Source organism: Dermacentor silvarum, chromosome 6, assembly GCF_013339745.2.
Source record: "Dermacentor silvarum isolate Dsil-2018 chromosome 6, BIME_Dsil_1.4, whole genome shotgun sequence".
Lineage (NCBI taxonomy): Eukaryota > Metazoa > Arthropoda > Arachnida > Ixodida > Ixodidae > Dermacentor > Dermacentor silvarum.
In genome coordinates, this window is record NC_051159.1 from 51,370,754 (window position 1) to 51,395,872 (window position 25,119).

Below are 25,119 nucleotides of genomic sequence, written 5' to 3' on the forward strand. Positions count from 1 at the left end.
ATACGGCCTACGATATGCTTATGCGTATCATAAAAAATACGTACACTAGTTGTTTTAAATTAAAAAAAGGTAAAAACATCTAGAAAGATACGCAAACCTTGGTTAACAAATGAGTGGTTAAAGTTAATTCGTAAAAAAAACCAATTATACTCTCACTTTGTGCAGTCAAGAAGCCCGGATGATCTTTTTGCATTTAAGAAATACCGAAACTTTGTAACTAAGTTTCTTCGAGATACAAATAAAGAGTATCTGGAAAAACTGTTTAGTGATGCGGATACTAAAGGCGACCTAGTTTGGCGTGCGCTTAATAAGATCCTAAATCGCAACAGAAGTCGTTATGAAGAGCTCGAGGTTACAGAGAATGGGAAGTAGCTAAAGGGTATAGAATTAGAAAATCGTCTCAATGAACACTTTACAAATTTAGTGATTAGCGCTCACAATATAGATACTCTCAATTTTTTGGGTGCGCCCAGTGTAAATACAGCGTTTTTTGAGCCTACGACACCTGACGAGGTTTACTCTGCTTTTATATCCTTAAAGAACAGTAAGGCACGTGACATTGATGGTCTCCAGATTAAACCAATTAAATTTGCAATAGACTTGTTAGTGTCCGCTTTTACCCACGTATTCAATGTTTGCTTGTCTACTGGCGTTTTCCCTACAAAAATGCAACAGGCAAAGGTTACTGCTGCGTTTGAAATCAGGGGACAGAAATGACATGGGGGGTCAAATTATCTGCCGGTGTCAGTGCTACCTGTCATATCAAAAGGCTTAGAAAAGGTTATCTGTAAAAGGGTTGTGTCATTTTGTGAAAAATATCAACTATTATCGCCGCATCAATTTGGGTTTCGTAGAGGCCGATCGACTGAATTAGCTCTATTAACACAGAAGGATTTAATCTTGAACGGCTATGAATAAAAGAAATTAACGTTAGGCATATTTATGGATCTTTCCAAAGCTTTTGACAGGATCAATCATATTACTCTACTAAAAAAAACTCGAACATTACGAATTCCGTGGATTACCCCTGGACATTCTAAGGTCCTACTTAACCCATAGGAAACAATGCGATTGCATCTCAGGAGAATACTCCCGGAATTTAGAAGCTGGTGTTCCACAAGGGAGCATATTAGGGCCAACTGTTCAACATCTGTTCAACATCTATATAAATGATTTAACAAACATCAGTAATTTACCACACTATATAATATTTGCAAATGCTACCAGTCTTTTCTTCCAAACATGTAATGTTGATAACTTATCGCAACTAGCAAACACCGTCCTTGATAAACTATATTGGAGGAGTCAAGCAAGTTTTTTACAGATTAACTCTAAAAAAACCAAAGCTGTTCTTTTTGCACCCGCCCAAAGACATATAAATCGTGATCTAAACATATTCTATCGATCAGAACGAATTGACGTTACCGCGGATGGCAAAACACTGGGAGGGATTTTTGATAAGCATTTAAGGTGGGACAAACACGTAGAATGTGTGGCAACAAGTATGGCAAAAGCATGCGGTGCGCTTTGTAGGCTTCGAGATGTTGTTCTGTTAAAACTATGGCTATTGCTGTATAACACCATATTTATTTCTCATGCAAATAATTGTAGTCTTGTATGGGGGACAGCGTCACAAAAAAATATTCAGACCTTATCTCTTTTACAAAAAAAAAAAGCATTGCGCCATGTTGCTTGTATTTCTTACGACAGTCATACAAGGACATTCTTTTCTAATTTTAATGTTCACCCATTTCATTACAATTACCAGTTTAATCTTGCTATGAAATGTAAAGAAAGCGTAAAACGAGGCTACACAGGATTTACTGATCTTTGTAATCTAAGCAGACCTCATCACATCAAATACGACATTCGGGAGCGAGAAATTTGGGCCGTGCCTTTTTCACGAACTAATCATGGAAAGGACAGACTACCGTGCCGAATATCGGTATTACTGAACAGCCTTGAAAAAGAAAACATTGACCTTAGGACTGGTTCACGTCGACTTCTGAAGGAATATTTCATTAGCCGTGCGATTGCATGTGAATAGTGTATGTTGTATTTGCGTTTACTTTTCTTGCTTGTAACTTAAGTATGGAATAATTTTGTATTTGTCTTGTATGTGATAGTGCTTTTATATATTCTTATGTGCCTGGAAAATGTATTGTTTCACCACGTTACATAAGCCTAATTTCTGTTAGAAGGTGTGTATTGTTGGTAAAAAAAAATTTTGGTTATAGTGTATGTTTTCAAAAACGCAGGTTATCGTGCCCTTAGAAATGTTTTTCAAAATATATTTTATGTATCGATGTATTGTTGCATGAAAAAAAAAGCCTGCTGCCAAATACTGTAGGGGCAGGGGCCTCTGTCAAGCCGATTAAAATAGCGGTTTTTTGCTCCTGTCCTAGCATTTGTACATTTAAAGATGAATGTTGAAATAAAGGAATGAATGGAATGAATGAATGAAGATGCAGCATCAGCTGCCCCGGCAGGACACCCTGTCTGGCTCTAATGCATTGGCGATCCTGCAACGCGCAGCGGCAATTTACGAGTTAGTGAAGGTAATTTTGCTCACGAAGACTGCAGTGTGAAGACCAGGGTTTTGGAAAGCACCCTCTTACAGTGTCGAATGTCACGCCTGTTGCAGTTATCTAGTTATTCGCTCATCCTCGCACCATTGTTCATGTTTTGCTGTGTTTCCACATTACATAAAAGAAAACTCGCTTAATATGTACTCGCTTAATAGGTAATTCCGGTTTAAAATATAGTCGCGATGAATCCCCCGCGCTGTCACCACTGAACCTAATGTATTCGTTCACCGCTTAAGCCATAGTCGCTTACCACATTCCAAACAGTTAGTGCATAGTATTTAAAATACTTCATTTTTCGGCGCGTGCATGCACTGAATCGGCGAAATGTTGTGCGTGCAGACCGTAGATAGTGAAGTTGCGACGCACAAACTGCAGTCGCCACCAACAGTGACGTCAAAACATGGTAGCCATGACATGTTTGCTGCTCCCATAACTTCTGCTGCTTCCACGTCGTCCACGACGACGATGTGAAAATGGATGATGGCCGTTCCGTATCTGACACGGCGCGTGTGTTAACCGCCATGTTCGCAGAGACGTAGAGCCTGATGAAGAAACGGGCTCACGGCCTTGCATAGTTTGAGAATGTCGTTTTTGCTGCCTGCTCGCAAATAAAACTTGTCTGCGTGTGTGTTCGAGTGAGAATTAAGACTGAGTTTTTTTTTTTGGCCAATAAGTTTATAGTCGCTGATCTGCCATTGTCGGTTAATTAGTACATCGCTTGGTGTGTACCTGATCCACATTCCCCACTAATTACCAATTAACGAGGTTTTACTGTATAGCTGTCTAATAATTTGCTGTCACAACCATTGCTGTGCCTTTCGGGTGAAACTGCAACTTTTTTTAGTCGGTCATGGGCCAGGCTCCGGCTGATAGGCATACATCTTTAGGGGGGTCGGGCGGGCACTGGAGCTCAACTTGGAGTCGGGCCCGAAATCTTTGCTAGCGCTAAACTTCGAAAAGAAAGTCAGATTACCCATAGGCCCACATGCTTGCCTTGTACCCGCGCACAGTTGAAGGCATGGCTGACAGTGCTAGGGCACGTGTAACCTATCTAAACTCTAGCAACATTCATGTAGGTGCACCGAGCAAGAAGCACAGAGCTCAGCTTGCTGTATCTGCCTTCTATCATTGTTATATCCAATATTCGTTATAAACATGCGCGCATATATCAGCGAAAAAAAAAAAAAAGCAATCAGATCTAAGCGAAAGAAGTGCCAATGGGGTGCCTCCAATGGGCCACCAAAGGGTCTCCTGCTGATTTGATGACCTGTCGACATCCTGCAGTGCTGATATGAGGCACGGGAACAACAAATTACATCACGCTCTGTGCATTTTTGCTACCAGAATATATATTTGGGACACCTGCGAACAAAATTTGCTTTGCTGTAAGCAATACTGTGTCGCATCCACAAATTTTGATTTTGTCATAGTAGTAGAATACTCCATCGAAACAAATTTTATATTCACTTTGTTATGTCCATGTTCTTTATATTGAGGTATGACTGTAATGGCAACCATCATAACACCTTTCAGGAAGCCCTGCGATGGCTGACGGAGCTGTCTCCATCGGGCGCTGCTGGGGACGTGGAGATGGAGGCGGTGTACCGAGGCTGGCACGTGCTGTACTGTCGCTTCCGGCACCTGGCCAGTGCCCTAACCATCGGACTGGAGCACTACTGGGCACACCGGCTGCCGTCTGCTGTCCATCTGCTGGGCGCCGCATGCACCCTGAACGAGGCGCTGCTTGCCAGGCCCCCGCCGGCCGAACCCCACTCCCGGTACCTGGGCTTTGACCCGAGGCTGCTGACATACTGCCGACGCATGGCACTACTGGTACGTTTCTTTTTTCTATTTCAGTATGCTAAGGCATAAGCCGAAAGACGTACTGTCGTGCGTACTGTCACTGACCAATAATTCGCTCGACGGCTTCCACCTACGTGTTCAGTAATCGGGAGTGCAAAATAAAGATGTCAGAAAATAAGTGACTTTATTCTGCAAGTGACCATAACAGGATGTGCTGCATTCTTGGTCACTTTTGGGATATTTTCATTTGGCGACAGTGACAACGGCAGTGATGACGCAGTTGGGCAGGCTGCCTCAATGTTGTCCTTGCAGGAGGCCCTGCACATGATTCAGTTGCTCCGGGGCTTCATTTTCGCGAGGGACCTTCATGAAAGAAGGATGTCGGCAAGCTTCACGTAAAGCAAGCAAAGCTGACAGACATGGAGTTTTCGGGTAGAAGCCCGTGAGAAGTACGTGGCGAGATGCTTGTGGGGTTCTCACCCCAGCATTTCTTCTGGATTTCTCAAACTGAGAGGCTGCTGCGACTGCCTTCTAGCATTTTTTAAAAGGCCCATTTTGAGGCCACCAATGCGATGCCTTGGTGGCGCTCGCATGTCACTTGCCACCTGTGACCCCGGTTTGCAGTTGTAGCAGTGCCATTCTTGAATGCCAACAGCTGCAGCTTGTTACACACGATTGGAGCGTACTGGAAGCAGAGTCAAACAGTTCGTCAACGCAATCGGCAGCCATACACGGAGGAAGGTGTTGGGAGGGGCACTGGCCTCCCCACCATTACAGGTTTCTCACAACAGCTCTGCCATCCCCTTATTTAGATTTTTTTCATGCAACCCGGTTATAACGATTATCGGTTTTAACCGTGGAATTTTCGTAGCACTTGAATATTGTGTAATGAAGAAGAGTAACCTGTGCCTCAGCAGCATCGCCACCGGCATGAGCTCGTGGTTGCTGTCCTTGGCCGAACGCTTGTGACTGCTACCCGTTCGCCTGCATCCGTTGCTAATAAACCTCTTAGCAAGTGGTAGAGTCTGCTGGGTTTCGACCGCCCTGGAACTGCGGAGTCGCACTATACCCCCCATCATGCCCGAGGACGCAAGCGGCACTCCTCCAACCCCTCCACCGGCGCCGCCCACCCTGGTTTTTGCCGGCGCCTTGCGTCTGCAAGATCCCCCTATCTTCTCCGGCACAGATGAAAAAGACGTTGAAGATTGGATCTCCTCATACGAGCGAGTGAGTGCCAATAACCATTGGGACGATGCTACCAAGTTGAGAACCGTAGCATTCTATCTCTCGGACGTTGCGAAACTATGGTTTCTCAACCATGAAGGCGACCTCACTACGTGGTTGGTCTTCAAGACCATGTTTACCCAAGTTTTCGGTCGGCCAGCAGTACGAAAGCTCCGTGCAGAACACCGTTTGCGCACACGATCTCAGGAGAGCGGAGAGAATTTCACGAGCTACATTGAGGACATTCTTGACCTTTGCAAACGAGTGAACGCGTCGATGTCGGAGGAGGAGAAGATCAAACATATAATGAAGGGTATTGAGGACGACGCATTCCAAATGTTATTATCGAAGAGTCCTCGCACTGTCGTTGAAGTGATCGAATTGTGTCAGAGTTACGACGAGTTGTGCAGGCAACGGCTTCACACCAGACGTCCCCCTGCGCCCGCCGACTCTGTGTCCAGCCTTGGTGTCAGCGACGACCATGCTGCCCTGTTTCTGAAGATTCAGGAATTCGTTCGCGCAGATGTTGCTCGGCAGCTATCTTGCGTCCCGGAACCACCACCCGCTTTGGCACCTACGATCCGCGACTTTATCCAGGAGCAAGTTTCGCAAGCCATTCCTCCAGTACGGGATCCGACGCCAGTAACTGCACCTCTCACGTACGCAGAAGCAGTTGCCCGACCTCGCCCACAAACGCTCTCGCCGCCCGCTATGCATCGACCACCGACCTTTTCGCCGCATCCTATGCCGTTACCAGATCGACAGCATTTTCCGACTTCTCAGCCACGAGTCGGAGCTTACCCCCAACAATGGCGCACCTTCGATGACCGTCCAATATGTTTTGCTTGTGGTGGTGCTGGTCATGTGGCGCGCCATTGCCGTCGTCGCATGCTTCCTTTCCCGAACATCTGGCGAGCGCCACCGTTCCCCGCTCAATTTTCATCGTCGCCTTCCAGCCTTCCTACCTCTTAATTTTGTCCTGATCGCTCACCCGCGCCTACCCGCCGCTCACCATCTCCACGTTGTCGCTCGCTTTCTCCGATGCGTCGCCGTGCCGGACCCACCGAGCAGGAAAACTGAAGGCCGCAGTTCCCGAGGTACGAACTGCGTCTACGTCGAAATGCTCAAGTCCTCGTCCCTCTCCAGCCAACGTAATTGAAGTGTATGTCGAAGGAGTCACCGTCCTGGCACTTGTCGATACAGGAGCCGCAGTATCTGTAATTTCCGCCAAACTCTGTCGCATACTAAAAAACGTTCTGACACCTTTATCCGACCTCTCCCTTCGAACCGCGACCGCTGAGAACATTACGCCTCTCGCTGCATGTACTGCTCGAGTCTTCATTCAAGGAGTTCTGTATACCGTCGAATTCGTCGTCCTGCCCTCGTGTTCCCATGACATTATATTAGGCTGGGACTTCCTTGCAAATAATAACGCCGTTATTGACTGTTGCCACGCCGAACTTGAACTTTCTGCGCTTCACGATTTTGAGACAATCGACGACCACCCTTCTAGTGATAAACTGTTTGTGTCCGAAGACAATGCCGTTCCTCCGTGCTCTTCCCTGCTTGCCCCTGTGTCGTGCGCCACTATTTCTGAGGGCACTGTTCTCTTTACGCCCTCTAAAGTGTTCCTTCGCCGCAAATGCTCTCTGCTGCCCTTTGCTCTCCTTACTCTTCGCAGTGGCGCCACGAAGATGCTCGTCGACAATCCCACGGCGTGCCCTTTACCTTTATTTCATGGCGAATGCCTAGGCCTTGTTCAGCCGGTCGACACCTTTTGCATCTTTGACGCTCCTGCGGCTTCTACTCCTACTGACCTTAGCGCACTCTCTTGTGACCCTGCGGTTGATCAGTCCCTGCGCGACGCTTTCAACCGCTCCATCGACGATGAACCGTCATCTTCACAAAGAAGCCAGCTGCTCGCTCTGCTTCAGAAGTTCCGCGCCTCTTTTGACAGCCCTGCTTCCGGTTTGGGTCGCACATCAACCGTTTTTCACCAGATAGATACCGGCAGTCATGCACCTCTACGGCAACGCCCTTATCGGGTATCCGCCTCGGAGCGCCGTGTAATTGATGACCAGGTTGATGACATGCTCAAGCGCTGGGTTGTACAGCCTTCGAACAGTCCCTGGGCGTCACCGGTCGTTCTTATTAAGAAAAAGGATGGCTCTATTCGGTTCTGCGTCGACTACCGACGTCTGAACAAGATAACGCGCAAGGACGTTTACCCGTTACCGCGCATCGACGACGCCCTCGACTGCTTGCAGGGAGCGGAGTTCTTTTCTTCACTGGATTTACGTTCAGGATACTGGCAAGTCCCTATGGCACCATCTGATCAGCATAAAACAGCATTTGTGACACCTGACGGATTATATGAATTTACCGTGATGCCTTTCGGCATGTGTAACGCTCCAGCCACTTTTGAGAGGATGATGGACAATATTTTACGCGGCCTCAAATGGAACACATGTCTCTGCTACCTGGACGACGTCGTTGTCTTTTCCGCTGATTTCCATGCACATCTTAGCCGTCTCGAGCACGTTCTGAAATGTCTCACTGACGCGGGACTTCAACTCAACTTAAAAAAATGTCGTTTTGGTGCCTGAAAGCTCACCATTCTTGGCCATGTTGTCTCGCGAGACGGCATTCTTCCGGACCCAGCCAAGCTCCGCGCCGTCGCTGACTTTCCAAAACCGAAGAAGTTAAAGGAGCTTCGAAGTTTCGTTGGTTTATGCTCGTATTTCCGACGTTTCATTCGAAATTTCGCATCCATAATTGCACCCCTGACAGACCTTCTAAGTGGCGACAACGAACTTTCAGCTTGGTCGCCCACCTGCGATGACGCCTTCACGAAATTACGCCGCCTGCTAACCTCGCCACCTATCCTCCGCCACTTCGACCCTGCCGCCCCCACCGAGGTCCACACCGATGCCAGCGGCGTAGGACTCGGTGCCGTGCTCGCGCAACGGAAGGCGGGGTTCGATGAATACAGTCGCCGACCGTTTATTCGGACTCGACGGGAACCGTGAAAAAATCTGAATAATCAAGAGTCTGAAAAAAAGGATTCGCCAGAAAAAAGTACCTTTATGGTCCCAGTGGACGGAAAAAATTGTCAATGCGCGACTGTACAGATGCACGCTTACACGCGATCAGGTCAGCGTTATTTCCGACAGTGTATGGCTATCGCTATAGACAGAGTCTTGTAATTGCCGCGTCTCGTCGGCGCAGATGGCACGGGAGGCGTCGGAGCCATTTCGCACTACGCGACGACTGGACGAGATCGAACAAGCAAATCAGGCCTAACACACTAAGCCATGGGTTCTCAAAGTGGGTTCTGCGGGTATGGGTTCCGCAGGCCCCTGCTCGGGGTTTCGCGAGCCACTGATAAATTTTCCCTGGTCGCGCTCTCGACAAGTGTCTAAAACGGCAAACACGAGGTGCGCTTGATCCAAAGAACCTCCATTACCCATGCCCGAGTGTCGAAAAGCACATCACAGTGCGTAACAGCAACGCGCGAACTGCGCAATAAATACGCAAGCAACTTGTAGCCACCCAACCTCGCAGAACGGGCAGCGCGCCTAAGCTTTCGCACTTGAATCTCGGAGGCCGTAGCTTACCACCATGCGCCTTTCTCCTATTTGTAGATAGGGTAGGTGCCGATAGCGTGCGCACTGACCTATACGTTGGAGGGAAAAAAAAAAAAAAAAACGCGGAGCACCGCAAATGCGCGCCGCAGAAGAGCAAGAACGGCGTAGCGTCCAACCGAAACGAAGCGGCGCAGTCCGCATCGCCGTGGTCCTCAGCGGCAATCGTACGCGGCACGTGACTGACAGCAACGCCGAAGCACTTCGTGCCTAATTGTGCCTTTAAAGCCTTTATTCTTGCGTTTATCGCCGCGAGTAACACCGCGTTGGCGGCTAGCCGCGTGCCTCTGTAAGTGCGTAGTCGCTATCTCTGATCGCGTCGATAACCACCGCTGTTTCGTCCGCAGCGGTTGCGGCAAATAGTAGTTTCGTTTTCACTCGATGCGCGCATCGGCTGCGTGCCTTCACAACTGCGTAGTCGCCTCCCATGGCAGCGTCGATAACGACCGCAGTTTCGTCCGCACTTCTTGCAGCGAAAGGTAGTTTCGTTTTGACTGGTGCGTGCGTCAGCCACCTGCCTTCTGAACTGCAAGGTCGCCGTCCATGATCGCGTTGATAGCGGCCGCGGTTTCGTCCGCAGCGGTTGCGGCAAGCAGTAGTTTCGCTTTGACTCAGTGCAAAGCTGTCGAAGATAAAAAGCACCGGCTACATCGCGATGGACGGACAATTTGTTGGCGAGCAGCTGAGTGGCGAAAAATAATCGGGATGTGCGCCCGTTGTTGCAAAGCGCGATTCAGATGAACACGCGCGCAGCGAAGGATGTCGCGAAGCCTTCGCCGCTGCTAGCGCTAATCAGTCATGAGATGAAGAGAATTTCAGCTTCCGCACTGGTCTTGTGCTAAATAGAAACAAGATTTGACGATTCATTGAGTAAATAAAATCGTGTTGACGTAGTGAAGCATTTGTTTGTTTTCTTGATACCCTCGATAATTCGACATTCGGTTAATTCAGGGGGGGGGGGGGGTTCCTTGGCACTTTATGGATAAAGCTTAGCAGGGTTCCCTGGGATGAACGTACTTCAGAACCCCTGCACTAAGCAAAAGAGCGAGACTTGAAAGGTAGCTGTTGACAAGGCCTAGGTCACGTAACAACTGACATTGCAAAGGCCGAGCACCGACTTTCAAGCACACTGGCTTGGCTTGGCCTGGCCTGCTGTTTGGCCGCGGTATACAGTCAATGGATACTGGACTGGCTAAATCCGAAACACGACAACCAATAGGTGCAGCTAAAAGTATAGCCTTCGAGATCGGCAACTAACACTTGTAGGTGCTGCGTGGATTTAGACACCAGCAATCCAACCATAGCAAGCGCGCCCTTTCAGTGCTAGCAACCTAGCAAAATGTAAACATCGCGGCCAGCTTGTCGTGACCGTATCGTGGCGTTCGACGTCGCATCTGACCAGGCCGCCGGAGTCCGAAAAATCGAACGGCGCGCTGTAGAGCGTCCGAACTATCGGTCGTGGTTATACATTACTTCAATGGGACGAGTGGCGGTGCCGCGAAGGTGTCCGAATAAACGAGCATGTCCGAATTTTCAGCGTCCGAATAAACGGTCGGCGACTGTATGTCGTCGCCTACGCGAGCCGAACTCTGACAAAAGGCGAGGCTAATTACTCGGTTACAGAGAAAGAGTGTTTAGCCATTATTTGGGCCCTTGGGAAATTCCGCCCTTATTTGTATGGTCACACTTTCGACGTCATCACTGACCACCACGCCCTTTGTTGGCTGTCCGCCCTCAAGGACCCATCTGGCTGACTTGCTCGCTGGGCCCTTAACCCTTTGAGGGTCGAATTGTTTTGCCAAATGCGACCCCCCAGGGTCGATTTTTTTTTATTGCTGATTTAAATTCTTCGAAAGAATCTATTTCGAAAAAATATGGTCGTAATTTTTTTAAAGTGACAGTAAAGTGAGGAAAAAATCGTTTGTGTTCTAAAATACACAATGTCTATTCGTGAATAAGAAGATAAGCGCGCTGAAAAATGGTTGTGTGCACGTCCGGAAACCGAAACAAGTGAGAAGCCTTCGTCTTATCGCCAACAAGGGGCTATAGAGCTTTTGTGGTCTCCAAAAAAGGAACCGCAAAAACGGCAGCATCGTTTGTGTATATAGGCGGCTGCCTGGGAACAGGTGTAATCGCGCCGCGGTGGGCGATAAACGATCGAGTAACAAGCGGTCACCCTTTGAGAGATTTGAAACCAGATAGCCATCAGTTTAGTGCAACAAGCGGGATCCGCAGCAGGAGCAAACCGTTGCCGCCGGTGCCGCGCGCGCGCGCCCGGATGCGCAAGCGAGAGTTGACGCGCCGTTGCCATAAAAAAAAAAAAAAGAAAACGGAGAGCCATTGGCGCAAGTAAAAATTCCACGTCTTCCCGTCGAGTGGCAGCACATACCAAGCGAAAGAAATGCTAGAAAGAAGAGCGGTGTTCTGTGGAAGAGCGCACTTGCCGCCGCCGCGCGCGCGCGCCGGGATGCGCAAGCGGTAGCTGACGCGCCATTGCCATAAAAAAAAAAAAAAACGCAGTGGCGCAAGTAAAAATTCCACGTGTTCCCGTCAAGTGGCAGCACATACCAAGCGCAAGAAATAATCGAAAGAGGCGCGCTTTTTAAATGTACAAGCGATACCGTACATGTATGCCATTGACCATTTTGAGGGTGTTCGCGGAGGTCGTACATGTACGATATTGACCCTGAAAGGGTTAAGCTACAGGAGTACGACATCCGCGTTCTTTACCGTTCTGGCCGCAAACACACGGACGCTGACGCCCTTTCTCGCTCACCGGTCGCAGCTGACAACGCTTGCCTATCCGCCCTTGAGCCCGCACTTGCATCACATGCACTGCACAACATGCCGTCGGAGCAGCGCAAGGATCCCTGGATCAGTGCTCTCATCTCTATCCTTTCTGATCCATCTACCTCTTCACCATCTCGCGCTCTTCGCCGCCAGGCTACCCACTTCTGCATTCGTGATGGCCTTCTTTATCGTCGTAATTACCTTTCTGACGGACGCAAGTGGCTTCTTGTGATACCCCGACATCTCCGTGACCTTATCTGCGACGCTTTCCACGCCGACCCACAGTGCGCGCATGCCGGCCTCTTCAGGACCTACGCTCGACTACGCCTCCGATTTTATTGGCGCGGCATGTATAACTACGTGCGAAAGTTCGTTCGCTCCTGTACTCAGTGCCAACGCCAAAAATTACCTCCCGGACAAGTCTACCCGTCACAACCCCTTCCCTGCCCTAGTCGTCCCTTTGATCGTGTTGGTATTGACATATACGGACCGCTACCATCCACTCCAGCAGGGAACCGCTGGATTATTGTTGCCGTGGATCACTTGACCCGTTATGCTGAAACCGCCGCTCTGCCGACTGCCACCGCCCGCGACGTTGCATCGTTTCTGTTACACCATTTCGTTCTGCGCCACGGTGCCCCTCGCGAACTTCTGAGCGATAGAGGCCGAGCCTTTCTTGCCGATGCTTTGAAGGCACTACTCGACGAATGCGGAATCATTCACCGCACAAGTACAGCATACCATCCGCAAACTAACGGCATGACAGAACGCTTCAACCGTACTCTTGGTGATATGCTATCAATGTACGTCGCCTCTGATCATTCAAATTGGGACCAAGTTCTCCCTTTCGTCACGTATGCGTATAATACTGCGGCCCAAGCAACTACTGGATTTTCCCCGTACTTTCTCCTATATGGCCGAGAACCATCTAATACATTCAATACAATTCTTTGATATAAACCTGATGCGTCCGAAAGTACTCCGCTGTCTGAAGCTGCTCGACATGCTGAGGAATGCCGCCAGCTTGCCCGCTCTTTTCCACCGAGGACCAGTGGCAGCAGCAATCCCGTCAACCAGCCGACCGTTCTGCACCTACATTATCCCCTGGCTCTCTGGTCTGGCTTCGGGTACCCGCTACCACACCCGGCCACTCTGCAAAACTTGTCGCGAAATACCTCGGACCCTACCGCGTTCTGGAGCAAACGTCATCCATCAATTACCTTGTGGAGCCCCTCAAGCCACCGACAGACCTGCGCAATCGCGGCCGTGAACTTGTCCACGTCTGTCGCATTAAGCCGTACTACGACCCACTAGTAGTGTCTTCGCCTTAAGCCGCCAGGATGGCGCCTTTTTCGGCGGAGGGCGATTGTAATGAAGAAGAGTAACCTGTGCCTCAGCAGCATCGCCACCGGCATGAGCTCGTGGTTGCTGTCCTTGGCCGAACGCTTGTGACTGCTACCCGTTCGCCTGCATCCGTTGCTAATAAACCTCTTAGCAATTGTTATAAGTGGGTTCGACTGTATAACAAAGTGCTGATTTTACCGTCTTCGTTATACAAGCTTCCACATAATGAAAATCGTGATATAACAAAGTATTTAACTACAGTGAAAGCTCGATGATACGAATCTCACGGGGTCACGAAAAATATTCGTATTAGCCGAAATTCGTATCATCGAAACAATTAAAACTACAGTCGAATCTCGATAATTCGAACTCGAAGGGGGCCGAAAATTTGTTCGAATTAAAAGGACGTATTTTTGAAGTATTCGTGCACCATAGCACGATGCACGAACGGTGCGAGTCGTGAAATATCGCGGCGAGCAAGCGCATAGCAAGCGCGGGCCACGAAACTGCCCAGACCGGCTAACGGTCGCTTCCCGATAACGGCAGAAAACGAAGCTTCAGGGAGCGGGCGGCGCCGGCACACGGGTGCGCGTGGAGACCGTCGAAGGTGAGGGAGGAGGGCGGCAGGGAAGCGGATTTGGCCACGTCAACTCCGCCGCTTCTGTGGCTCCCCTCGCCCTCCCTCCCTCTCAACTCCCTCGTAGCTTTCTCACCTTCGACTCCGTGCGTGCCCGCCGCCGTGCTGGCGCCAGCTTATTTTAGCCGCTCCCTGAAGTTTCGTTTTCTGCCGTTATCGGGAAGCGAGCGTGTATCCGCGTGGCTGAGACGTCAGCACTAGTGTGTGCTAGAATACGGTTGTCTAGAACACACTAGTCAGCACGTACACGCTTGTTCAGGCGCGATGCAGAAACGGCGACCTTGCAATTTTGAGAGAGGGTGAAATTTCCGCCGTGGGTTCTTTTTTTTTTTCCCCGTTCCTTCGCGCGCGGCATTAATGGGTCTCTTCTGAGCTTTTGCTCTATGGCGGTGTCGGAGCAATGCCGGTCGGAGGCGCCGCCGCGTGATTTGGCGCGCTGCTAAGAGCATTGTCGGTGCGCGGTATGTTCGAAATAAGCGTGTTCGAATTAACGAGATTCGACTGTAGCTAAATTAAAGAATCAGAGGAAACTCACTCAGGCGCATGTACGTAAAAAGCATTTATTTCTTGAAGAAAAAGTCTCTAATGTCCTTCTATCTCGGTAGACAATCCTATCTCGGTAGATATAGCTCGCTGCGACTAGGTAAAATGGCGCAAACACAAAGAACGCGGCCCAAAGCACAGCAGCCACTCCGTCCGATGGGCGGCCGCCGAAAAGGAGGAAAAGTACAAAAGCGCCATCGCCTCAAACTCTTCGCGCCCAGTCGCGGAGTCCGCGTTGTCCGGCGCATGTCCGCGCCTCCGCACCAAAAGAGAACGGGAGAAAGCGCGTGACTGCGCGCTGTTCTCTTTCGCGGCCGTCGGTGGGGGCGGCGTTTATTCGTATCAACCGACGCAGGCCGGAAATCGATTCGTAACAACCGTTCTCTAGCACGTTGCAAAGTATTGGGGCTCGGCCGGGACCACAAAAAAGTTCGTATCATCCGGAAATTCGTATTAGCCGCGATCGTATCATCGAGTTTTTACTGTATTCTTTACTTCTTGTTCATAGAACACCATATATTGTAAGCCTCAATATAACGAAAACACGAACATAAGGAACGAATATAAAGAAGCGTGTTTGTACACAATTTCAATGAAATGAAATTTCACTTCCGCCACCAAGGAATACCAAGGCAATAAATGGAAACTTTTGCGGACGCAGATGGTCAAAAGGTTGAATTACATGTGGTTGTTTTGAATGGACCCCTCAAATTGCACCCCGCACTACAGAGAGCAGCCGCTGAAGGGGAGCAGCGTAGCAGCAAGACTCCTTCGCCTTCGCCGTCATGTTCTGTATAAAGTCCAAGTGCAGTAAAATCCAATAAACTGCCACCCCGCGCCGGCCCGAGCAGCCATTTTGACTTTTCATGTCGCTTGGCTTGGTGGCTTGACGATGGCATTGGTGGCCCAAAGTGCCGGGGGCGACACCTATGACGTATTTTCTGTTTCTGCCAGCAAAAGTATGGCCTTTGAGATCCGTATTTGCTATCTAAACATGGTGTCTATGACGTGTTGTGGCCCCAAAATTAGTTTTGGCGCATACATGTTCCTATAAAGTTCACGGGCGAAAACGCCGTCGCCGCGCGCCGTATGCTGTATGTGCGAGTGAAAGCGTGCGAGGGGAGCCGACAAAATCTCGCGCGTGCAAGAAAGAAAAGCAGGGGGGGGGGAGTGTGATGTGGAGGGAGAAATCGACGGATCTTCAGACAGCGGTGATGAGTTTGAGCAGCCTGAGCCAGATATTTCACGTTATCAATGCCTCAGTTGTGAACGCATGGCTGGAGTATAGAAGTGATGCAGCTGCACGAGGACTGATGCCTGGCAAGCAACTGGACTTACTGGACTTCACCCTCCATATTACTGAAGCACTTGCACGAGCCGACAGCCGGCCAAAGGTGCAAAAGCGAGGAAGGCCGTCACTCTCCCCTCTGGTGACTTCGAAAAAAGCAAGATATGCTGAAAATAGGCCTGTACAAAACGTCAGGTTTGATCAGGTGGGACACTGGCCTCTTCGTACCGACAGCAGGGAACAGCGTTGTAAGCTTGAGGGATGCACAGGACAAAGCCGTATCATGTGCGAAAAATGTAACGTGCACCTGTGTCTTGCCAAGGCTCGAAACTGCTACAGAGGCTTCCACATGAACAATTTGTGAAGTTTGTGTTTGCAATGATTGTGTTTTCCAACTCTGAATAAATTAGCTTTTCACTGCATTTCGCAACCACTGAGCCCTGATGTGCGGTTTTGACGACATGACTGTAAATCGGCAAATAATAACACAAATGACTTATTTTTTGCTCAGGCATGTTTCTAGAGTCCTTGTGGTGTAAAATATGCAAAGCAAAAAAATATATGCAAGAAATATAAAATCCAGGGCTGAAAGGGTTAATTTGGGGGCATTAGAACCGGGCAAATATTGCTAAATGAATCGGCGGTGTGTTTTAACACTTTGTTCTGCATTTTATTTAATTAAACCCACCAGATAATTAGATCAATTTCGTCGATCCTGGCAGGGTCGAATCAAATGAAGTGGTCTGTAATAAAATTTTATGGCCCTTTTGTTTAAATGAAATCTGTCGACAAGTGTATTTATTTGCATAAGAGGTAGAGTTTCAATGTAACATAATTTTGACATTACGAAGTAACATGCTGATTTTACCCACTTTGTTATATTGTTACGTAGGAAGACGCAGACGAAAAGCTATGTACAAGTATATTTACAAAGAAATGCGCCGCACTTGGCCAAGAAGCCACAGCCCGCAGTAGCCTCTAATCTTCGTCGTTGTCTTCACACTGCTCGCCTCTTCGTCAAGGCAAATACTGTTCTGTAGCACTACCCCCGGCGGCAAAAGCGCCGTCCCGGAGCGATTAAAGGCCGGAATCGGAAGCAGTGTAGTAGGTCTTGGAGCCTACTGACGTGCACGACATCACTAGATGCCAGAGTAGTCGGCGAGGTCGAACTGACAGGTTCAATTTCGTACATCACAGGCGTCACCTGGCGCAGCTTGCGGTAGGGCCCTGTGTATCGGGAAAGGAGCTTCTCTGAAAGTCCGACGTGACGAGAGGGCGACCACAGGAGCACGAGCGCACCAGGCGAAAACTGTACATCACGGTGGCGGGCGTTGTACTGGCGCTGCTGAGTGCTTTGCGAGGCCGTCAGTCGAGTACGGGCAAGCTGGCGTGCATGGTCGGCGAGGGCGATGGCGTCGCGCGCATACTCGCTTGTTGAGATCGCAGCAGGAGGAAGTGCCGTATCAAGGGGCAAGGTCGGTTCGCGACCGTACAGTAAATAAAATGGAGACAATCCGGCGGTGTCGTGCCGGGAAGAATTGTACGCAAATGTGACGTAAGGAAGGGCAATGTCCCAGTCGTGGTGGTCCTTGGAAACGTACTTGGACAGCATATCGGTAAGGGTATGGTTTAACCGCTCCGTCAGGCCATTGGTTTGAGGATGGTATGAGGTAGTCAGTCGGCTTGTGTTGAGTGGAGCAGGAACGCACAATGTCGGCGATAACTTTCGACAGGAAGTTGCGACCACGGTCAGTAAGCAGCTGTCGTGGGGCGCCATGAACCAAGATAATGTCACGCAAGAGAAAGTCCGCGACGTCAGTGGCGCAACTGGTAGGGAGAGCCCGCGTGATAGCGTATCGGGTGGCGTAATCAGTTGCGACGGCTACCCATTTGTTCCCCGAAGATGACGTGGGAAAGGGGCCGAGGAGGTCTAATCCAACACGAAAGAACGGTTCCACAGGGACGGTGATCGGCTGGAGATGACCGGCAGGTAGCACCTGAGGTGTTTTCCGACGCTGGCAGGGATCACAGGAAGCAACATAGCGTCGGACGGAGCGAGCGAGACCAGGCCAATAGAAGCGGCGCCGGACGTGGTCGTACGTGCGGGTTACCCCAAGATGTCCTGCAGTAGGTGCGTCATGCATCTCAAAGAGCACAGTCCGTCGTAGATGTTTTGGCATGACAAGAAGAAGATCAGATCCGTCAGGGAGGAAGTTCCTTCGGTACAGAATGCCGCCGTGGAGGACATATCGGCGAACGGAGGCGTCGGTAGGTGTAGCGCGCAGACGCTCGATGAGTGCTCGCAGCGATAGATCCTGGTACTGCTCATCGGCGATGTTAGCGAAGTCAGACACAGAGAAAATACCGTTGGCGGTACTACTGTCGGCGTCGTCAGGCTTGTCTACTGGATAGCGAGACAGGCAGTTAGCGTCCTTGTGTAGTCGGCCGGATTTGTAGGTAACAGTATACGAATATTCTTGGAGGCGTAAGGCCCAGTGACCAAGTCTTCCTGTAGGATCTTTCAGTGAGCATAACCAGCAAAGCGCGTGGTGGTCTGTGACAATGGAAAAGGGCCGGCCATATAAGTATGGGCGGAACTTCGCAACCGCTCAAACTAGGGCCAGACACTCACGCTCAGTGATGGAATAGTTGCGCTCGGAGGGTGATAGGAGCCTGCTGGCGTAAGCGATAACACGGTCGTTGCCGCGCTGGCGTTATGCCAGTACTGCGCCAATTCTGTGGCCGCTGGCATCAGTACGGACTTCGGTAGGCGCAGAAGGATCGAAATGGGCCAGAACGGGAGGCGTTGTGAGGAGGTCGATTAGATGCGAGAACGCAGAGGCCTCGTTATCACCCCACTGGAAAGGGGTGTCTTTTTTCAAAAGCTCGGTTAGTGGTCGTGCTATGGCCGAGAAATTTTTCACGAAATGGCGGAAGTACGAACAAAGGCCGACGAAGCTGCGCACATCTTTGACACACTTCGGAACAGGGAAGTGCGTAACAGCATGGATCTTGCTTGGGTCCGGTTGCACTCCGTGCGCGTCAACAAGATGTCCAAGGACAGTAATCTGGCGACGGCCGAATTGGCACTTCGATGCGTTGAGTTGTAGACCGGCTCGACGAAAAACGTCCAGGACTGCTGAGAGTTCTCCAGGTGTGTAGCGAACGTTGGGGAGAATACTATAACGTCCTCTAAGTAGCACAGGCACATGGACCATTTGAAACCATGAAGAAGGGAGTCCATCATGCGTTCAAAAGTGGCAGGAGCGTTACATAGACCGAAAGGCATCACTTTGAATTGATAAAGACCGTCGGGTGTTACAAAAGCAGTCTTCTCGCTGTCTAGATCGTCCACGGCAATCTGCCAGTAGCCGGAGCGAAGGTCAATAGAGGAGAAATAGCGAGCACCGTGGAGGCAGTCAAGGGCGTCATCAATCCGAGGTAGGGGATACACGTCCTTTTTGGTAACCCTGTTCAGGTGCCGATAATCCACGCAAAAGCGGCATGAGCCATCCTTCTTTTTTACCAGTACAACAGGTGACGCCCATGGACTACATGACGGTTCAGTAATGTTCTTGGCAAGCATTTTGCGAACTTCTGCGTGAATAACTTGACGCTCAACCGGGGGCACTCGATACGGGCGGCGATGAATAGGAGGGGCATCGCTGCTATTAATGCGATGTTTAACAGCTGTAGTTTGGGCCAAGGGACGATCGTTAAAGTAAAAAATATCGTGGTAGGATAACAGAACGCGGTAGAGCTCACGAGCGTGCTCGGACGGCATGTCGGGTGCAATCATTTTCTGTAAGTCGGCAATGGTACAAGTTGCCGACTGCGATGGTAGAGGATGATCGGCTGAATTGTCGTCTACTGCAATAGATGCTACTGAGTGATCCTCGAATGAGCAAAGCTGGGCCAGAGACATCCCGCGTGGCAGCACTTGTGCCGTCAAGCCAAAATTGACCACTGGCAGGCAGACGCAATTCGCCGTAACAGATAAAACTGTATGAGGTACTGTGATTCCGTGTGTAAGCAGGACGTCTTGCATGGGAGCCGCGATGTAGTGACCGTCGGGCACTGGTGGGGATGACACTAAGTCAACGTAAGTCAGTGCCGAAGGTGGCAAGCGAACGAAGTCGACGGAACTGAGGCGACTAGGGTGTGGTTCAGAGGGATCCAGAATAGGCAGGTCAAGGCGGAGAGTACTGGCGGAACAGTCGATGAGAGCAGAATGCGCGGAGAGGAAGTCCAAGCCGAGGATGATGTCGTGGGGACAGTGGGCGATGACTGTGAATAGCACGATAGTGGAGCGATCGGTGAAGGAGACGCGGGCGGCACACATACCAATTACGGGGGCTGTTCCGCCATCGGCGACACGGACAACAGGCATCGTGGCGGGTGTGAGTATTTTCTTCAGCCGGTTACGAAGGTCAGCGCTCATTACGGATACATGCGCCCCAGTGTCTATAAGAGCAGATACAGAAACACCGTCGACTTGCACATCAAGAAGGTTCAGATGAGTGGGCAACGTCAGTAGAGGATTTGGCGGCGTAGGGAGCAATGCAGCGTCACCTCGAGGCGCTGCATCGTCTAGTTTTCCGGCTGGGAGCGGCGTCCGAAGGGAGTCGGCGAATAGGAGCGACGGGGCTGAGGAGAGCGAGATTGTCGTCATTGGGGCGAAGGCGAACCGGAATAGGGGCGGGTCGGCGCAGGAGAATCAGTGGCGGCATTATCCGAGCATGCGGCATAGGGTCGAGAAGGGCCACCTGGGCGAGAGTAGGCAGTATAAGTAGACCGGGTCGGGGAACTCCAGCGACTGCGACAGTGGTGAGAAATGTGCCCGATTCGACGGCAGTGAAAGCAAATGGGCTTGTCGTCAGCAGTGCGCCATTCAGATGGGTTGCAGAAACGTGGTGGGTAGTAAGATGCGGGACGGGGCGGAATCGAAGAAGCCGGGTGGGTATCAGGGGCGATGGGCCGAGCAGACTGTGTGAAGACCCATGTTCGCGAACTCCTGGCTGACAACTGCCTGGATCAGGGAAACCGTGACTGCAGGTGTGTTGGAGGAGCTGGAGTCGAAGGCAGCCGGATAGGCGGCCTCAATTTCACGCCGGACAATCCGGGTAACATCACCAGTGTTGTTGGGACGAGGAGCGTCGGCACAGGAAGATGTCGCTGGGGTGTTGGGCAGACGGGCAAACTGCTGGTCGATACGTCGGCTTTTAGCGAGTTCCAGGCGGCGACACTCTTTTATAACTGCATCCACCGTCGCCACGTTTTTGAATACGAGCAAGTTGAAGGCGTCATCGGCAATGCCTTTGAGGATGTGGGAAACCTTGTCTGGCTCAGTCATGTGTGCGTCAACTTTGCGGCACAGAGCCAAGATGTCCTGAATGTACGTGACGTAGGGCTCTGTGGACGTCTGCACACGGCCGGATAACGCCCTCTGCGCAGCAAGTTGGTGACCGTAGGGGTTGCCGAACAAGTCTCGGAGTTTTTGTTTAAGCGAATCCCAACTGGTGATCTCATCTTCGTGTGTCCGAAACCAAACTCGAGGTGTGCCACCGAGGTAAAAGAGTGCGTTGGCGAGCATGATAGTAGGGTCCCACCGGTTATTGCGGCTTTGCGGTTATTGCGGTTATTGAGCTTTAACTATATTGAGGTTCAGTCGTAACCTAGGGAGTCTTGGTGAAGGAACACCAACAGGGTACCGGCTTTGAGCAAGTTCTTACAGGCCAGTGCCTGAAGCAGGCGAAATTGGTAACAGCGCAGTCGTTGAATGAGTCACTGTGATCTAAAGAACAGTGTGTTGCTTGTCAGTCTCTGCTGTTTCAAGTTTGTTGCCGATTGTGTGCTGCATCTAAAAATCTAAAAATCAATCATCGTTAATAAAGTGCGTACGTATCGCTTGGAAGCCTTGTGCTCAGGGCAAGTTTAAAGAAATGTGCTACCTTCCCCCCCCGCCCCCTTCCTTTTCCTTGGCCTTCCTTGTTCTGTAAAATTTTACGAATTTTGAAGTTCAAAGGATGGCAACTACGCACATGTTTTGGGCTTTAGTTTCAGGGACTGTTCGTTCCACACTGGGAAACTTGCCCCCCCTCCCCTAAGCCACGATGCATGTCGCGACTTGCAGGCGCTGAATGAATACTGTGCGCGGCAGTTCGAGGAAGGCAGCTTGCGGGATGCTCTGGGTGCCCTGAGGCTGATGACCGACACGGTGCTGCCCCACCTTGCACCCCTGCTGAGCCCCCTGGCGGGTGCCCAGGACACGCGTGCCATCGAGGAGGTGCGCAGCCGCTGGTGCGCCATGCTGGGACTTGCCATGCCAGGTAAGTGGGGCACAGTGTTTTTGTGCAGCCGTTTTTGTGTGCTAAAGGCCAGCTAGCATATCAGTTCCAAATTTTTGCTTCGGAACGTAATTATCAATGTTAATAATAACAGTTATATTGCGTACACGCTACACGAATAGATAACACCTTCCTCGCGCAGATTTTTTAGCCAGTAAACTGTAATTTTGGTTTCTCACGTGTTGTTCTACCTGCTCCATGTTGGAGGTCAGCCAGGAGTCTCTATAGGCTCATTCACACCGGCGACTGACAGTGGTCGCGCGACCAAGTTGGTCGCAAAGGTACCAGTCGCAAATGGTCGCACATGGTCGATTTTTCAGTCGCGTGACCGTGGTCGCAAAGCTGCCCAACCAATCAGCGCCGCGCCGAAAGTGATGTTATGTGTTTTTATCTGGTGTCTTCCACGCCAAATGCAATGTCCACGCCATCATACAGACTACAATTAAGCTGGTAATTGGTGTCTTGCCTCGTGATGCTGGGACGCAGCAGCTGCAGCAACGTGTCGAATGTACGCGGTCGCATTCGCTGGAAGCTAAACAGCAGGAAAAGAAAGCACAACACAGACCGTTTTTCTAGCTGCCTTTCGTTGGATGAGCATGCCACCCAAAGGTGAACAGCGAGTGAACAGCTTCGCTTTAATATTATGCACCGAATCCCACGCAATGCGAACTAAAAATTACAACTTGCTCTCGATAATACTCATTGTCATGCGCACAAAGTTCGGGCAGGAAGCGGCTTGCATGGCCGGCCACTTCATGCGAGCGGAGGCACGGGTGCACCCACCAGCGTCGCGTTTTCTTCGGAGGCTTCCGCGCTGCCAGGGCTAACACAACAGTAGAGCACATCAGCACAGTGACGACGTCTTCCTCTTCGCTAGCATCGAAATCCATGGCTTTATGAAACCAGAACGAAGTGCGCGAACTGCATAGATCCCTAGAATTCTCACTGAAGAACGAGAATCTCCGGGATTGCGACTTGCAGGTCGCGCTCAGCCGGGCTTGCCGGCGTGAACATCAGTCGCCTTTGGTCGCTTTTTGGTCGCGAGTCGCAAATGGTTGCGCGACCTCCTCAAATCACCGGTGTGAATGAGCCTTATGTCTGCAGTGGAGCCAGCCATGCAGCCTGTGCGGGACCCTGAAGCAGCCGCAATGACCACGGTGTCAGTGATGAATCATCGCTAAGAACAGCCAGCCAACAGGTTCCCTGGTATATCTGACGAAGGGCGTTACAGCCCACTTATACAGCTTCGCTTTCCATGATGTGTCAGTCGCTCAGGTACATCTGCAAAGTATTTATTTTCACCTGCAAAATGGATTCCTATTACACTTGAGTAAGGGCCGCACTTGTGTAAAAGCCGCACCCCCAACTTGGCAGCAAGTTGGAAAAAAAAAATGGAAAAAAAGCTGTACATTGTTGGGAACGGCTTCAAAGGCACAGGCTTAACTAATGCCACAGATGGCACAGTGGGCGACCGTATCCACGAGTGTGCTGCCGAACCCAGCATGACCTGCAGCAACAGTGATGGCGGTGAGCAATATTAGACGCGGCGATTACATCCGCACTTCTGCTGAGACGTGCAGGGGGCACAAAGCGCCGACAAGTGCCACACTGTGATGCTTGCACGAAGAAGGTTGTGGGATATTGCGTTGCACATGATGTGCATGCGTGAACAAATAAATGCATTGTTAAAAACTTGGAAGACACTTAAACTTTGCCTTTAAGAATGGAACGTGATAGCATTCAAAGATCCCCAACTGTTTGTCAGGATTCCCGGCCAACTGCAGCTTTCTTTTTTCTGCACCTTCACCTTGGCGCGCCGCTGCCGACGAGGCGAGTGCCGTCTCGATGGTGTTTTTGCAAGGAACATTGATCGGGGGCGCACTGCTCAATGAATGGTAGAAATTAGGCTTGTGCGAATATTAAATATTTTCGAATAGCTTCCGCTTCCCTGCCGCCCTCCTCCCTCACATTCTACGGTCTCCGCGTGCGCCCTTCGCCGTGCTGTGCTGGCGCCGCCCGCTCCCTGAAGTTTCGTTTACTGCCGTTATCGTGAAGCGGAGCGTTGGATGGCGTTGGCAGTTTTGTCGCCCTCGCTCGCTATGCGCGCCGTGATATTTCACGACTCGCACTCAAGATTCTGGTTTCAGCCTCACTGGCTGTTCGTTCGCACCACGTGCCCTTCTCCTCCACTTCGTCTCTCTTTCTTCCTCGAGCACTCCTTGGGGCGCCCGTTTGAGGGGAGCGTTCACCGTCTCCGCTGACTTCCGTACTCCCAGGCAGCCGCACTGTAACCGGTATTTCGTTTCCCGCAACTGCACTATAAGCGATACGTGTATACATGGAGTGCTATGGGAAAATTAACGGGAGTCTGAAAAGACCGCACTATATCCGGTCCTGCACTATAAGCGGTTACGTTATAAGTGGTCTGTACTGTACAAAGATGTCTATTATGCTGAACGACCCGCAAAGCAATTTGCGTTCACTCTACTCACAACGGCAGCAGAAGAGACTGTGCCAGTTGATCAGCATGGTACAGCAACAAGTGAGAACAGCACCTCGTCTGCAAACCCATCAGGGGACTCTGTGTGGAGTGCTTTTACACACTTCAGTTCGCTTGCACATCATCAGTCAAGCCGTACAATCTCGGATGAGGTTGCTGGGTACTTGAAGGCCCCCCTTCTTTCCCGGTCCGAAGACCCCCGTGTGTGATGGAAAAGCAAGGGCAGCCACCTTTACCCAACCCTGGTTGCAGCTGCCCGTAGGTATCTTTCGATACCACCCACCCAGACAAGAAGTGAAAGGCTTTTTTCCACGGCAGGAGCCTTTGTAATCTGCAGAAGGGAGCACCTCAAACCCCAGCACGTGGAACAGCTAGTGCTTTTGCACGAAAACTTGTAGATTTTCATAAATA

General features: G+C 50.5%; 1 protein-coding gene across 5 annotated transcripts in view; it reads left to right on the forward strand.

The window, feature by feature from the left end:
* LOC119455502 (ubiquitin carboxyl-terminal hydrolase 25-like) overlaps positions 1-25,119 on the forward strand; it is a 96,766-nt gene that overhangs the window by 66,172 nt on the left and 5,475 nt on the right. For all 5 annotated transcript variants that reach the window (XM_049668832.1, XM_049668833.1, XM_049668834.1 and 2 more), the window contains 2 exons: positions 4,122-4,421; positions 21,995-22,190. In XM_049668832.1, the coding sequence (XP_049524789.1) occupies positions 4,122-4,421; positions 21,995-22,190 (496 nt within the window). The remainder of the gene's footprint in view (positions 1-4,121; positions 4,422-21,994; positions 22,191-25,119) is intronic.